We start from the raw sequence: 17,346 nt of genomic DNA, 5'->3' as shown, positions 1-17,346 counted from the left end.
AGCCATTTTACAATACTCAAAGAAGAAAGAGATATGGGCAGCTTTTTTCAACATCCAGGCACAAGCAAACGAAATCCCAGTCAGAACTCTCTGCATTGGAACTACTGTGTAGCTCCATCATCTGGGAAATTTTCCTTAGGAACCAACTTTAGTGGTAGGGAAAGATAGGGCCTATAAGCCAGGTACTTCAACCAAAGTACTAGGGGGGCAATCTGCCAAGGGCCTGAGGACAACACTCCATTTACACAAAATGAAACAGATGGCAACCACTCTTCTGCTGAATGCAGAGGCAGAGCCATAGGGTGATGCAGGTCCAAACATGACAGTCTTTTTGCTGGGCTGCCTCCCTAGCCTTGCGTACAGCATGTGCACTGTTCTTCATGGAAGTCCTGGGTTCAGCCTAGCCACCCTTGCTTGGCACATAACGAATAAGCTTCATTCCTATCTTTCCCTAGCCTGGCAGGCCGTTGTAAGACCTGAAACTATGCATAAGAATCACACTTTAAATTGTGTACCCTATACACTTCCACTAAAGCAGAAATACAAAAGCCACAATAATCCCGATAGCCAGCAGGCATTCCTCTTTAGGGGCTGTAAGGTGGTGGCTTTTCAAAAGGCGGGTAGTAGGGTGGAGAGTAGCGAGGTGGTGCGCTGGAGGACCACATGTAGCTGGGTGAAGGAGAGGCAGACTGGGGCTCATCAGAAAGTCCAGAGGGAGGGGAGGGTGGAAAGACACCAGAATGCTGTGTAATGAAAATAAAACAGTATCAGTTTGGGCAGTGGGATTGCAATTCCTCAAAGTCAGTTATTTAAAAGTGAATATAGACCAAGTTTGTTTCTGTTTGGAACAACAGCTCCTAAAACCTCACAAAGTTATTGAGGGGCATGAAACTGGGCTGGTCCCACTTTCTCAGATATGTTGGACTCCTCCTACCCTTCCCTTTGAACCCCTTTTCCACATTTATAACTCAGGCCTTCAATACTTCTCCCTGACTATGGTAATAGCATCCCAGCTAGTCTTCAAAAAGGTAGTTTGGGCCCGGCCGGGTGTGGCTCAGCAGCTGAGCATCGACCTAGGATCCAGGCTATCGGGGTTCAATTCCTGGTCAGGGCACATGCCCAGGTTGCGGGCTAGGCAGCCGATCAATGGCTCTCTCATCATTGATGTTTCTATCTTTCTCTCTCCCCCTCCTTTCCTCTCTCTGAAATCAATAAAGGTATGTTTAAAAAAATTAAAAAATTTTAAAAAAAGGTAGTTTGGGCCTTAACATTTGAGGTTAATTCACTAATACCTGGGAAAGTCTTTGCTACAAGAATATATCACAGAGCCCATCTCATAAAAAACAAAACAAAAACTAAGGTCAGAGAGGTTAAGTGGCTTTCTTGGATCTGCGGTTTTTTAAAAAAAATCCTCACCCAAGGATGTGTTTTATTGATTTTTAGAGAGAGAGAGGGAAAGAGCGAAACATTGATTGAATGTTTCCTATACCCACCCTGACTGGGAATCGAACCCGCAACCTGAGTATGTGCCCTGACTGGGAATCAAACCCTGAATCTTTTGGTACACGGGACCACACTCCAATGAACTGAGCCACCCGGCCAGGGCTGGATCTGGAGTCTTAATCTAAGTCCGACAGTTTTGATTTCATCTTAAGTGTAGCCCACCAACCCCAAGGGCGGGGTTGGTTGGAGAGAAACAAAGAACAGAGGCATGGATAAGAGGGAGGAACAATCTGTCAGGTTGCAGAGACACCGAAGATTCGTTTTTACTTTGTGCCGGCTAACTTTGGTGGTCTTGGAGAAGGGAGTGGATTTGGATTTAAATACCCGGTGAACTGGTGTGTTAGGAGTCATTTGCCACCTGGACCCTAATGATTTCCCTGCTCTAGAAGAGTTGGCCTGTCTCTTTCATTGTTCTATCCCCTAGAGCTCAGAATAGAGCTTGACAAGTAGTAGGTACTCAAATTTTGAATGAGTGACTATAACTTCAGGAGTATGTAAGATGAACTTGGCATGTTTTAAAATAATACCTATTTTCAAAGAATACGGTCACACCTCGTGGGGACCATTGCCTTGCTCCAATGGCGGAGCATAGCTGAGCCCTGAAGGCTGGAGGGGGCTACAGGGATGGCAAGAGACAAGAGGCTGGTTGTAGGCTCTCCAGAAAAGCAAACATAAGCCAACAAACAGGGCTGGAGAATGATAATTTTCTGTTGTGTCTCAACTCTAGGAGAAACTGGTATATTAAAAAACACCCACTGAAACCAAAATTTCTCAAGAGTTCAAGTACTGTTTGGGAAGGTCCCATACCTTTATCATATCTTTTTTCCAGGTCTGGAGCAATCTAGAGTCAGCCTCAACATGAGGTTTCTGGAGCCTGAGACCAGTTGGCTGATTCTCCTCATCCCCAATCCTGACCATTGCCCAGGTCTCTAACCCTTACTTGAGACACTGAAATGTCTGTCCCTTAACACTTAATATTAGGACTGAGAAGAGACTGTGGCTGCAATCTTCCCCGTCCTCCCCCACCCCACCCATTATTTCATCTTGAATAAAGGAATGACAGGGTCATACAACCTGCAGAGCCGTTCAAGGCAAAACAACTTGAGGTAGTGGACTCAAGCCAGATTCCTTTCTAAAATCTCCATTTTTTCCTTCCTCCAAGAAAATATGTGTTTTTAAGACATCAATATCATGATTCCCTAGTTTTATGCTCCACGCCCCAGAACTCTTTCTCCTTCTCTCCCTCCCTCCTCTTCTGCTGCTTTCTTCAACTAAGAACACTGTCGTCTTAATAGGAGAGGAGAGCAAAAACCCACCAGGGACCAGATCTCTGTGTTGGGGGTGTGGTACTCTGCCCTTTTACATCCGGCTCCAGGATGGGAAGAGTGAGGAGGACATTTTTATGTGTTCCCAGTCACAAAAGGGAGGGACGAATTTCCTACAGTGGAGCTAAAGGCAGTTCTGTCCTGATAGGCATTTAAAGGCTTCTGTGGGCAACAGCTCTGTGTGTGGCAGTTGTACACTTTGATAATAAAAGGGGATGGTACAACGGCCTTTGGTTTTCACTTCTCAGTTTCATGTTTGGGGGGGGAAGTGGGGTGATTCTTACTTCCTTTGAGGATGCTGGGAGTCTTAAGGATAAAATTCAAGGGCTCCTGGCAGAGCTACAGAGTTCATTGGCTGCAGTCCATGCACCCTTGGGGTTTGAGTTGTTGGGGGGGGGGGTGAGGGAGGCCCACAGTACCAGTGTATAGTTTCCTAGCAACAGGCAGGCACCTTGGGAAAGATCTGGCTTTGGTGCAGCTAGGGAACTGGCCTGGTGCATTTTGGTTCCTGCCTAAGAGTCGACTTTACTAATGGGACAAGCAGCTCAGAAGAACAGGGCTTTGAATCCTTGTACACCACAAAGCATGAAAAACATCTAAAGAGCCCACTGCCAGGCCTAGTCAGCTCCAATGTCCTGAGCTGCTGTTTAGAGGCTGGGGTGCCAGAGGCTGATGGCACTCTAAGAGGAGCGCCATCCTTTCAGGACACACACAGCTGTCCTCTTCCATCTTAGCCTGCCCGCTCTCTGCAGGATGTCTGACCTACACTCTACAAGACCAATCTGCATTTCTGTCACAGTGGGCTTCTCTCTTCAGGAGTACTGGGAGGCAGTGACTCAGAAAAGAGCCCTGGCAACGACCAGGTGATAAAGGTTACTAGCAAGAGATGCTGTGTCCCCAGGGGAAAATTCAGGATTTCCAGGTCTTTGCATCCCCACTGTTTCTGGGCCAGAAAGAAAAGCCAGGGGAGATGGAGAGAAGAGTAGCTAAAAGGAAGAGGATGGAAAGGGGGGTGGGGTCAGAAACCAGAGAAAGGAGGAGAATAAAGGAAAATCTTGGCAGGAAAGGGGAAATAAAGAGAAAAAGTTAAGTGGCAGCAGCAATACCTTCTAAGGCTCTCAGCAACCTGTGCCTCCCCCAGGACTAAAGCAGGCCTTTCATTAAATGGGTCCAATTTATAATGGGTCATTTTTCACAGCTAAGATGAAATCTAGTGTGTACCATCATGTGATTGAACAAAGAGCAGAAAGAGAGGTTCTTGCATTTTTCATAGGCTTAGACTTTTGTTTTAAGCTAAACTTGGCAATTCACCAAATGGACAGGAAAGGGATCAGTCCATGGTTAGAATAAAGCAGGGGGACTGGCCCAGCAGCTAGACTGGGAAGTATGGCTGGAATCCTTAAGTGGTTTACAGAAAGCTACACTGGGTTGACTTTCCCAGCAGAAGTAGAAGCTGACTAGGCTGAAGCTGAAGAACGGTAATCGGGAAATGGGTGCAAGGGGCAAGAGAAGTGAGTGTTGGGAGATGAGCAGGGAGGCAAAGGAAGTCTCAGTTTATCTCCTTCCTGCCTTGGGGGATGGGGAGTCCATCAGAAGCAAGGACACTGTGGAGTCCAGTGTTTGAAAGAGTCCTGTTTCTCCAAGCTCAGCACTCACAGAATCCTCAAGGCCAGCTGACCAGACCCTAGTGCTTGCTCATGTCTGACTATAAGAAATGTTCCCCAAACTTCCTAATTGGACAGTTACCCAGTAAGGGCATGACTTTGAGGGGTTGTTACAAAACCCTATAAATCCCTTTCCTCTTCCTACTATCAGCCTCAGGGTAAGATGGAAGCAGAAGACTTCAAACCTTAAGTCACAAGAATAGTTCTACTTGGAAATGAGCAGAATTGGGAAGTCATCCAGAAGGTCTAGAAAGGTCAGTTTTCCTGCTATAATTTAGGCCCTTTTACAATCCGAGAAGACCATAGGGAGCTCTGGCTTTTTTTTTTTTTTTTTTTGGGAGGGGGTGGCGCGGGGGGTGGGGGTAGGTAGGTCTGTGCTCCTGGTGGTTTTATTGTCAGAGCTGGTGTATATTTTGCTGACTGCTTTCTTTTTTGTAAATTATTTATTAATTTTTAGAGAGAGAGAGAGAGAGATATTTGTTGTTCCACTTATTTATGCATTCATTGGTTGATTCCTGTATGTGCCCTGATCTGGAATCGAACCCACAACCTTGGCGTATTGGGACGATGCTCTAACCAACTGAGCTACCTGGCCAGGGCCTGACTGCTTTCTATTTATCTGAGGACAAAGCAGATGTTCCCCCATCTTCTTGGCTTTCTTGGATAAAGAATGGTATTTCATCCTATGAAACCATAAGGGAATGGAATTTAGTGAACAAAAAAAGCTCAACTCAAACACTAGAACAAGACACCATTTTAGTTTTAAAGGGAAGCAAATCACTTAACATACCCCTCCAATTGCCACTGTACAACTATAAAGTCTCCAAAAAGGAAATACAAAAGACAGCTCAAATCTAGGCAAAGAACTGGGAGACATATGTGTCCCAGTGGCCCTGCAGTATTGAACAATTTAATAACGTAGTAAGAGACCCTTTTTGAGCCATGATTAGGAAGCCCATAATTTAAATCAGTAGAAATAGAAATATCCTAAAATTACCTGGGGAAAAGATCTGTGCTGTGCTTAAATTTACAACTTTTCCAAAGAACCCTCCAGCCAATCTCTCGAGTCAGACCTGGATACAGATCCTTGCTCTTCCACTTACTATCTCTGTGGGGAAGTCACTTACTTTTTCCATGACTTAGTCATCTCATCTTAAAAATGGCAACGACAAGGGTATTTTCAGTAAAGGACAGAGTGAGATGATATATGTAAAACATTTCTTAGCACAGTGCTTGGTACATAGTTAGTACTCAATATATAGCAGCTGTTTTTAAGATAGGACCACAGACATGGAAGCATGAAACAGACTGGCAGATCTCAGGGGGAAGGAGGGAAGGAGGGGGGGAAGAGATTAACCAAAGAACTTATAAGCATATATGCACAGCCCATGGACACAGACAATAGACAGGTGAAGTCCTGGGGTGGGGTGGGAGATGGGTAGGGGGCGTAAAAGGGGGGAATGGAGGACATCTATAATACTCTCAACAGTAAAATAATTTTTTAAAAAAATTTAAATTTGCTATGAGTCCATAGTTTAGGTCTGGGTGAGGTGGCTAGATTCAGATTCCTTTGCTGGGTTAGGTACTCTGTTTTTGGGTTTCCATAGCACTTTTGGTAATAGTCTATTTACTTTTATGTTCCCACTGCTGTCCCCTACCAGCCCCTCAAGTCTAGTGCCTATGTCTCATTCAATTGCTCTATCCACAGCTCCTAGCACAGTGCCTGGCACATGGGAACACAGAGTAAACATTAACTGAACTGAAACCAATAGCCTGAGTCACCACTGGCATTGTCAGCCTTGCTTTCATCCTTGGGGTAGTGTGTGAATGAGGAATGATGGAGACAGAGATGTTCTATACCCTAAAGTGGGGCTTCCTATCTTAAGAGTTTGAAGCAACTATCACCAGGGAGATTATTGTTACTATTTAAGGGGCACATTATAAAGTGAACATTCCTAAAATCAATATAATCAATATGGTTGACTCTGATATAAAAAAATGGAGGCAGCCTCTATGGCTGAACCCATGTGTTGCCCCTCTATCTCGGGATGATTTTTTATTATAGGGGCCCCAAAAGAATGATGACCCTTCTTGTGTTAGCTTCAGTATCCTTGCATTCTCTTAAAAGATTCTTTTTTTTTTTTTTTGCCTCTGTTGCTACTGAAATTATCTATGCACTTTTTGAACATATCTTGTTTTCCAGTCTACATCATCTATTTGGGTAACAAGCTCCCTGAATTGTTTACCTGTGAATACATAGGCTTTAAAACAAGTTCTAACATTGTTATCCAAGTTTTAATGGACACCTCCTTGTTCTGGCATTGTACTTTATAACAGTGAACAAGTCCATGTTCACACTATATGTCCAGTTGTCCCTTGATATCTATGGGAGATTGGTTCCAGGACCCCCTATGAATACCAAAACCCCCAGATACTCAAACCCTTATATAAAATGGCACAGGACAATGCAGACAGTTGGCAGTCCACATCCGTGGATTCCCAACCGCAGTCAGAAAATTCTGTTTTCCACCTGCGGTTGGTTGAATCTGCAGATGCAAAATCCTGGGATACAGAGGGCTGACTGTATTTATTGAAAAAAATCCATGTATATGTGGACCTGTGCAGTTCCAATCTGTGTTGTTCAAGGGTTAACTGTATGACTATTGCAATGCAGAGTCCTAGACCTCCCCAAACAGTATCTAAACCAAAAACAAAAACCAAAAAACTTTATTCAACTATATGGGGTTTTCTAGTTTCAATTATTTTGTTAATCTGAAGCTTAAATTAGGTTGCTCAAGGGCTTTGCATTTCTAAATTTGCTGTTTAATGGGAAGCACCCCCAAACACTCTTGCTTTTATGTCCCCATTGGAGCACTTATGGGCTCTTAGTCAATAGAAATTCATTCTGAGCCTCCCTTCCTTCAAAGGTATTGCCTTTGGTTCCCAAATTTTGAATTAACCACATTTTAGTGTGATTCCACTTTTCTGTGGCCAAGGGTTTACCAACACTGAAAATGCCTATAGGATCATTTCATTTGTTTTCCCAAAGTGCTCTGCACACAGTGAATCCCTTTTAATTAAGTGCCTTTTTTGGTTCTGTTTTTCTGTGCTTAGTCTCAACTCAAACTGAAATAGGAAAAGTGCAGATTTGGTAACACTGTTCCTGACCCATTTGATAACAGGACAACAAAGGGGAGAGGGTGTTATAGAAAATATCTTCTCTGTGTAGTCTTAGTTAGGAAGTTTGGAAAAAAAGAAGGGATTATGACAGATTTGATTCAAACTTTTGTGTGGCTCAGAATGTCCTTGTGCTAAGGAGCAGGACTAGGCCTCTCCCTGTGGCAGAAAAATAGAAAAAGCCACTGTTGGACAGCTGTCCATGGGAGGTACTAATGAGTACCATCTTCTCCTTGGTGTAGGTCAAGGCAATTTGAAACACCTTGATCCTATTTCTTTCCTCTATTTTTCCATCTTTCTGTTTCTTCTCCTCTTTTTCACCCTTCCCATCTATCCTGTTTGCATGCCTACATAGTCCTTATGCTAGTCACTGGTACCCACAGGCTGCTAAAAGCCATCAGGGACAGAGATGTTAGGGAGGCTACCTCATACATGTTAGGGAGGTTCCATGATTAGGGAAAGAACAAGAGAGCATGAGTTAATAGAGCAAGGGTAATAGAGAGTTCTTTTCTTCTCAAAACATACCTGAAAGTCATAAGCAGAATATGGTGGCAGGTGAGGAGGGCTATGGTAGTAGGTATTGTAGGATGCCACTTGAGGACGAGCATAATAAGAAACAGTTGGATGGGCATTCTCAACAGAACAGTTCAGTGCCGGGAGAGTTGGGTTCTGTAGAAAACCGCACATTAGAAACATTAACGTTCATCACTAGGAAAATGGTTAAACTTTTACATCCATACTACAGAATACCATGCAGCAATTGATAAACAATTTAGTAACCAAAAAGTTGTCCAGGATATATTGTTAAATAAAAAACAAAAACAAGCCTGCCTGCATGGCTCAGTGGTTGAGTGACAACCCATGAACCAGGAGGTCACAGTTTGATTCCCAGTCAGGGCACATGCCAGTGTTGCAGGCTCGATCCCCAGTAGGGGGCGTGCAGGAGGCAGCCAATCAATGATTCTCTCTCATCATTGATGTTCCTATCTCTCCCTCTCCATTCCTCTCTCTGAAATCAATAAAGATATATTTATTTAAAAACAAAACAGAACAAAAAACAAAAACAAGCCACCAGCAAAACTATAGAGACAAAGATCAGTGGTTGCCAAGGGTTGAGGTTGGGGGAGGGATTAGTAGCTGGAGCATAGAGGATTTTTAGGGGAATAAAAATACTCTATGATTTTAGAATGATGGATATGTCGTTATACATTTATCCAAATCCTAGAATGTACAACACCAAGAGGGAACCATATGGTAAACTATGAACTTTGGGTGATTATGATGGGGCAATATAGGTTCATCCTTGGTAACAAATGTACCACTGTGGTTGGGGATGTTGATAATACGCTATGCATGTTTGGGGCAGGGGGTATACGGGAAATTTCCGTATCTTCTTCTCAATTTTGTTGTAAACCTAAAACTGCTCTAAAGAAATAAGTCTTTAAAAAGTAAGCCACCACATCTAACAAATCACTACATGGAAACATGAAAATATCTGGGAGATACACCATGGATTGACTCAGAATACATTCTTTCCAAAATAAAAAAAATAAAAAAATAAAAAGAAAGCCACCATGTTAATATAGCATGATCCAAATTTATGTAAGAATAAAGACCCAAACAATTATGTATGTATGTATGTTTTTAAATGAAAAGAAATTAATCTGGAAAGATTCACAACAAACTTAACTGTGGTTATCTCTTGGGAGGGGAATAGTATTAGGAGGTAAATGGGGGCTCTTCACTTTCTGTTATACAGCCAAAGTTTTTACAACTAATATGTATTACTTGTGTCATTTCTCCCCAACTTATTTTGAAAAATTCAAACCTATAGAAAAGTCAAAATTGTTTATGTGATTTTTTTTAAAACAAAAAAGAAAAAGAAAAAAAAAAGACCCAAAATGTACAATGTCAAACTGACAAGGCTGAACAGGCTACTGCTCTTGCTGTGACAAAAATGAATCACAAAGGGTTTGTAAAAGTTGTGAGGTTCTGGTAGATTCCAACCTTGTGAAGGAGTTCCCATGCAGACATGAAGTGTATTTATTTCTCATCAGCCCTGCAGGCTGGAGGAAAAACCCTAGCAGTGAACAGAAACCATGAAAGACCAAGCAGAATATAGTGGTTATTTTTTTACAAACAAAACAATGCAAAGAATTGAATACCATTTTAACATGGTGGTGCGTGTAGCCCTTCAAAGGTTAAAACTAATCTTGTCTAGGAAGGGAGTCCTGCTCCCAACAGGACCAAAGCATTGCTAAAGGAAATCACTACTGCTCATTAGCTCCCAAAGAGGACTGTGATTTGTATCTTTTGAGTGCCACATGGGTCAAGGTGTGGGACAAACATTTTTTCCATTTTCCATGTCATTGACACCTTCTCCATTTGTATGGATAATCAAGAGCTGTTTGCAAAATCAATGTGTCTTGTTTCTGGTACACATTTACTCTACATTAACAGAGAGCAGAAGCTTACTCTCAAGTGATAAAAATGTGTGGGCAGGCTTTGGCAGTGGCACAGGCAACCATATTGGGGTGTTGGCAGGGGAAACTCCCTTATAGCAAGTTTTGACACAGTTCTGTTGCTCTCTTCCTTGGAGTGGGTTACTGTTTACATTTCCAGGAGGTTTGAAGAGCTACAAACCTCAGTAATTATGATGCAGCTCACAGACAACCAGGGAAATGTTTGTCAGCCTCTCTCATTTGTGGGAAAGAGCTGAGATCTTGGCCATTCTAAGGGTTGGCTCGCTTTACAAAGGAAGAGTGCTCAGAAATGCTCTTACCTCTTCACCAGAATTCTAAGAAGAAATTTCATCCCTGAGAAAGTCCCAGAAATCATGTTCCCTAGGCTTTCTGTCAATTAAAAAAAACCCACCCTCCATAATAAAAAGAGGTACAACTAACCAATGGTTAGTCATTATCCATCTTTATCAGAATACATACTTATACTTGGTTGTTAATACTTTGGGTACTATAGCATGGTTTATCTAATGCATCATAATGGGTCAGTGGTTCATTGTGTACTTTCTCAGAACAACAACAAAATACTTCCACATATCTTTCCCAACTGTATAGTTAACACATGGCCAATCCTGATTCCTGATGTAGTGATTACTTAAACAAATAATGCATTAATTGTTTGTATTGAATTAAAGAGGTAAGAAGATAAATAGTATTTCTATAACTTGTTAGCCAACTAGAGTGTTTCTAGGTTCAATGCTTTATCATTGTCATTACTTTGTTTTCATAGATTTCTTTTCTTAAAAATGAAAGGTCATCAATAAAATCTCAATAATATCCACCAAATAAGTAAATAAATAAATAAATAAATAAATAAATAAAACACACCCTCCAGCTCTTGCAAAATGAAACCAATTCTTCTATGCAAATAAATTAAGCCTAACCGTAGAGAAACAATCACACAATGAAAACTCTATCTATAAAAGTTGTTTTGTGTGTGTTCAGCAAGTCTGGGGGACCAGGATAATCTTTGAAAGGAAGTTGACTATAATAGAGAAAGAAACACAGAAGAAACATGAGAGGAAGATTGAATGAGCACCGAAAACTCACAGAGAGGAGAGTCAAAAGTAGAAGATATAGAGAAAATGGATGGGCCAACAAGATAAGATTAGGGGTTAAAGGGAGGTGAAGTGAAGAGTTGGACAGGGAAGGAGCAAAAGAGATGGTCCCAAATAATGGTCTGGTTATGTTTTAAATCAGTAATTCTGATTTTACAATAAATTTGGGTACTGTCTCTATTTGTGTGTGCACACAGGAGTGTGTGTGTTTCTGTTAAAATTCTGGGGTTTAAGTTATGAGATCCCCATTACTGATCAGTAGCATTCTGAGCCCCAGGGAAACAGAGGTTACTAGGTAGCACAGGAAATGGTGAAAGCAATCTTGTCTGGACAAAACTGAGTCTGTTCTGAGACAATGATTGCGGACTTTGGAAAGAATGCCACTTTTCTTCTTCCCCACTTTACTCCAAACCAGAGACAACAATTAGGAGAAAATGACAAGATATAATCACTTTTGAAAGATTCGTCTCTAATCCTTATAGCTTTGGTCAACAAATACTTCATCAAACATTTCTTTAAGATCCTTTTTACCAAGCACCTCTGGTCAGGGAGTGAAGGCGGACGTCCTTTTTCCTTTCAGGATCCCACAACTCTGGAAAGGGTCGCTCCTCGCTGATGTTATTGAGAACTGCCAGCTCACAGCCCTTGGCTCCTGTCCTCACTCCCTCGGGAATGGCTTTCATCAGCCAGCACCCCCAAGTCTCTCTGCAGACCCTAGGGCATTCTGCTCAGAGGGGAGGTATACCACAAGGCACCAACCACATTTGGACCTAGGCTGAGGCTTTTATTTAGGTTCACTTGGTCGATGTTTCGGGATTTTCTACACCATGTCTTATTTTAGCAGAGCTAAGTAGTTCCTCCATGGTGCTCCCATCTTACACTCCCATTAGTGTTCTCTTACCTCATGCATCAAATATCTTGCCCCTCTGATCTTTGCTTTCATCTTTCATTTTCCCCATTGGTCCTTGCCTGAGTTCCTGGGCTTGGTTGGCATCTGATAATGATCAAAATTTTTCTTGTTCTCCTCTTTTACTGTTAAAGAAGTTCCCAACAGTTGAAAACAACTCGTTTTAATTTTTTTGAAATTAAAGTGGCTAAACAAAGGAGGCGGTGTCTGTTAAAACCCTTGTAGAACCACAAAGGGCTGTCCAAGTGCTAGTTAGGAGAATCTGGGATGGAGTAGAAAGAGCAAAGGCTCTGGCATCTGAGAAACCTGGGCTTCAGTCCCAGCTCTGCTGTTAATCAGGGCAGGTCACTTGACCTCTGCTGGCCCATTTCCTCGTCTGTGAAATGGGGGTAGTAATACTTACTTTTCTCACAAGCTAGTAATAGTGGTGAGGAGTGGAGAAAGTAATTGTGCAAAAGCACTTTGTAGAGAGTAAAGGGCTATTACTGCCACCTATGAGGACAGACCATCAACAAACCCTTTTCCCCAGAGAAAGCAAAAGACAGTGAAGTTACGAGTCCAGAAATAAGCCTAGACATCAATGGTCCACTGACTGTTGACAAGGGTCCTTGCTGGAATCCCACAGAACATACCAAGTAGCCACCACCCACTCGATTTGTGCCTCAAGACAGCTCAGCTGCCCAAGTCTGAGAGATCTAGGAATGATTCCGAGAACTCTTCCCACCTGTCCTGATGGCCCATCTCCTCCACTCGCCAACCTAGGAGCTTCTCTGCCAGCCTGCCTGTCTCAGATTTGGCTTTCATCTGCACCTTGGGGAAACTCTCCAACAACAAAGGACATTCTTTTCTCCAAAATAACCCCAACCCAGAAAGAGTTTTTCCGCTCTCTCACCCAAAGCTCCCTCAGGCCCAAACAGGAAATCCTTCTCCCTCCTCCTTCTCCTCCTCCTCCCTCCTCCTTCCTCCTCCTCCTCCATTCTCCTCCCTCCTCTCCCTCCTCCTTTTCCCTCCTTTTCCTCCCTTCTCCTTCTCCCCCCTCCTCCTTCTCCCTCCCAGGGCCCCACCTTGTTGATGCTTCCCCTACTCCTCTGGGCTTGAGTTTTCTTGAGTGGGAGGAGGGGTATGGGAGTGAGAAGTGTGCATATGAAAGAGGGAGAGAAAAAAGAGACAGACAAACAGACAAGCTGGGCGTGAGCAGAGAAGGATTTCTTTGAACTTAGGGTCACCAGCAGGAACACTCAATACTTCCATTCAGCCCGATCCTGGCAGGGACTTGCTGCCCCAAGCTGCAGAGTTTTTCTTTAGCCCACCTTTCATTTTCCATTACCCATCCTTCTGACAGTCTAGAGTCAAATTACAAACTGCCTTTCAGGTTCCTGTTCTTCAGGCACCCCAAAATGGGACAGAAATAGCCAAGGGCCTAGAGACTATCTACATCATTCCTGGGGTCAAAGGAAAACCACTTTTAGGCACAAAATAATTCCCTAAACACATGAGAGACATTCCTTTAAAGCAGTGGAACGAAACCCTGGCTACAGATCAGAATCACCTGGACTTCAATTTAAACCAATTAAATCAGAATCTCTGGAGGAGGGGCCCAGGAATCTGTTTTTTTAAGCACCTTAAGTGATTCTATTCTCATAGGAAGCCAGGAGGCTAACCATAGCTCTAAAGCTATTATCTCTATCATTTGAGATCAGGGTTTATTAAACAAGCAAATAAATGCTTAGAAATGCTCTAAAAACAAAAGAAGAAAGGAGTCCACTATTATGAAACACCTACTGGGTGCTGAATCCTGGTGCACCTTTGCAGACACACATGCAAAGGTGGAAAGGAGTTGAAAGAGAGGCTAGGGAATGTGGGGAGGCTAAGACAGGTTGTGGTTGAGGACAAGACCTGGCAAGCAGCTTAGCCCAGGGCTGACTCTTCAAATGTGTGTGTGGGGGGGAGTCCAGATGCTCTTTCTGAAGAAACTCCAGGATGAAATTCCTGGGAGGGGGAAACGGACGTTACTCTTACCTGTAGCTAAAAAAACCTCTTTCCTTCCATCTCTCCCCAAGTTTGCTAGGGGAAAAACTACCCCCAAAGGTTTCTACTAAAAGTGTGTTTGTGTTTGGGGGGGTAGTTGGAAAAGGCTATATTTACATAACCAGCATGAACCAGAGAATTGAGAACACCCTCCCTCCCCCACCCCACCCCCAGAATGTGCCACAAGAACACAGGCAACTCATGTTAACAAGAAATATTTTCAGGTTTTTGAAGGTAGTTAGTTACATTCTTGAAGCAATTGCTTCTGATTCATCCCTTCAAAACATAGGCCCCCATTGTTCCTAACTGCCCCAGCCCAACCCTAGCCCCCAACAGGGGCTTCCATGGAATGGGAAGACACTCCCTTCCTTACCATGTCCTTAAAGCCTCCAAGGACAGCGGCAGTGATGATACCCAGGAACAGGCCAACGATGTTGAGGATGGTGGCCGACCAGAGCAGGTGGTAGAGGTGGATGATATCCTGGCAACTGCTGACATCGATGTATTCATAGTACCCACCAGTGATTTCCACCCGACTGGACAGGGAGAAGCACACTTCAGTCAGTCCCCAGGGAGCAGGCAGGCCCCTAGGGCTTTGGCTACCATGAAGCTCAAAGAAAAGCAGCTGAGCTATCTTAAGGGCCATCATAGCTATGAATAAGCTTGGGGAGAAAGACATTATACTAAATCCTAGCGTGATTGTTATTTATTAAAAAAAAACCAAAAGAACTACTACCTGCCAGAGAAACACTTGTTGCTATCACTAAAACTAATCCTAGATGACATCACTGACACTTGACACTGTGCCAGGCACAGTGCTAAGCATTTTACATATGTGAATTCATTAAACCTGTGCTAATATGGCAGTCCCTAGTTACATATGGCCATATAAATTAAAATTAACATTAAGCACAATTTAAAAAAATTCAGTTCTTCAGTCTCATCAACCACATGCTACATGCTCAATAGCTACATTTGTAAGGGCCACATTTGTGACTGGTTATTGTACTGGACAGAGCAGATTACAGAACATTTCCATTATTGCATGAAGCTCTTTTAGATAGTACTGTAAATACTTATAGTGCTCTATGAGGTAAGTACTATCACTATTTCCTCTTTTCCAATGAAGAGACTCAAGTACAGAAAGGTTAGGAACTTGCTCAAGTCATAAGAGGTAGGGCTGGGATCTGAATTCAGGCTTCAAAGATTTCAGTGTTTTCTTTCTCAAGACAAGATAAAACACTAACACATAAAAAACAATGTCCCAATAAAGAACTACAGCTGAGTTGCTGGACAAAACCTATCATTTCTTTGGTGAGGTCTTCCCTGACCACTCTGTTTAAAGACAGCCCTCACTTCCAGCCCAGTCATTCTCTATCACATTACTTGCTGTGGACTGAATTGTGACCCCTCCAAAATCCATATGTTGAGGCCCTAACTCCCAATGTGACTGTATTTGGAGAAGAGCTTATAGGAGGTACGGTAATTAAGGTTAAATGGGGTCATAAGAGTGGGGCCCTATTCCAATAGGATTGGTGGCATTATGAGGAGAGAGAGAGAGATCTCTCTCCATACACAGTCACTGAGGAAAGGCCATGTGAAGGGAGACACAATGAGAAGGCTGCCACCTGCAGGCCAGGAAGAAAGCTCTCATTGGAATCGGAGCATGCTGGCGCCCTGATCTCGGATCCAGCCTCCAGAATTGTGAGAAAGTAAATATCTGCTGTTGAAGCCACCCAGTCTATGGCATCTTGTTATGGAAGCCCAAACAAAGACATTTCCCTTCTCTCATTCCTGTGTAGCACTCATTCCTCGCTCATGTGTCTGCTTCTTATTGTCTCCCCAACTTGAATGTGAGCTCCATGAGGACAGAGACTTGATTCACTTTATTCACTACTGTGCCTGACGTGTAGTTGGTGCTACATAAATACCTGGTGAATAAATTAAATGAAAGTTCCTGTCCTCCTGGATCTTGCAAACTAATTTACAACTTGACCACTGGAAGCAATAATGAATCTAAAACACTGTGATTCTTAAAATGAAAATCACAACCAAATGCCCTGGCATCAAGGTGGTTATTACATGTGACTCCCCTGCTGTAAGAACACTGAAGTTAAAAAAATAAATAAATAAATAAAGGTTAACCTCCAGAATGAATCAGGGAGGGATTAGTCACACAAGGAAAAACTTTTAAACTTGACAGATGAATTTATCTTAGGATTCTTTAAAATCAGTGTTTCTCTAAGAAACTGAAATCAGTGTGGTTATAGGACATCCTGAGTCAGAATCATCTGTGTGTGTGTCAGTGCATTATTTGTGTGTGCCTATGGGTGTCTGTGTGGATGTGGATGTGGATGTGTCTCTGAGAAAGAGCTGGTTAACACTCTGATTCTTAAGCCCAGCCCCCATCCTATTGAATCTGGCAGAATTTTGGGAGGTGAGGCTCAGGAATCTGTGTTAACATGCTCACTGATGTTAGAGAACCACCATTTTCCATAGTGGAATTTTAAAGGTGTTTCCATTCATTAGAATTTTTATTGGATTTCGGTATTTTCCAGAACATAGCTGAAGAGACCATCCATAAAGCATACATTGAGTGTCTCCTGTTTGTTGGCACTGTACTCAGTCCTGGAGATTGGGCAGGGAGGACACACAGATTACTTAAGCTCAAAAAGGCACAGCTGGACAAGGACTACCCTGTGGAAAGACCTGTGTATAAGGGAAAGAAGAGGCTTGAGAGTCAACTTCTGATTGCTCCCAAATGATCTTTGCCTACCTCTTAAGACGCTGAGGGCAGGTTGGCAGTATGTACAGATAGGCAGTGTGGCATAGCAGGCTCTGGAGTAGGACTGCATTTGAGCCCTAGCTCTGTCACTTATATGTGGTCTGACCCTGAGCAACTTTCTTAACCCCTCTGGGCCCAGGGGATTTAATTAGAGAATGCACGAAAGCAGTGCTCCAGCACATAATAAGAGCCCCTACCAAAACACGCAGCTGTATTTTTTCCCTTCTAAGAGCCAGCCTCTGGCAACAAGATTCAAACCTTCGAATCTTGTTCTTAAAGGTATTAACGCTTTAAAGGCTCAGACCATGATATGAGACTAGATCAGTAGTTTAAAATATTCAATAATTGTAGAGAACGTATGGTTTGTTTCTGTTTGAGTG

General features: G+C 42.8%; 1 protein-coding gene across 2 annotated transcripts in view; it reads right to left on the bottom strand.

The window, feature by feature from the left end:
- Positions 1–144: 144 nt before the first annotated feature.
- TMEM255A (transmembrane protein 255A) overlaps positions 145–17,346 on the bottom strand; it is a 51,980-nt gene continuing 34,778 nt past the window's right edge. For both annotated transcript variants that reach the window (XM_016214060.2, XM_016214061.2), the window contains 3 exons: positions 14,555–14,717; positions 8,195–8,338; positions 145–743 (listed from right to left, as the gene is read on the bottom strand). In XM_016214060.2, coding sequence (XP_016069546.1) covers positions 585–743; positions 8,195–8,338; positions 14,555–14,717 — 466 coding nt within the window. In that variant the 3' untranslated portion in view covers positions 145–584. The remainder of the gene's footprint in view (positions 744–8,194; positions 8,339–14,554; positions 14,718–17,346) is intronic.

Source organism: Miniopterus natalensis, chromosome X (assembly GCF_054644295.1).
Source record: "Miniopterus natalensis isolate mMinNat1 chromosome X, mMinNat1.hap1, whole genome shotgun sequence".
In the NCBI taxonomy this organism is placed as follows: domain Eukaryota; kingdom Metazoa; phylum Chordata; class Mammalia; order Chiroptera; family Miniopteridae; genus Miniopterus; species Miniopterus natalensis.
This window is presented reverse-complemented; position numbering and strand designations above follow the sequence as displayed.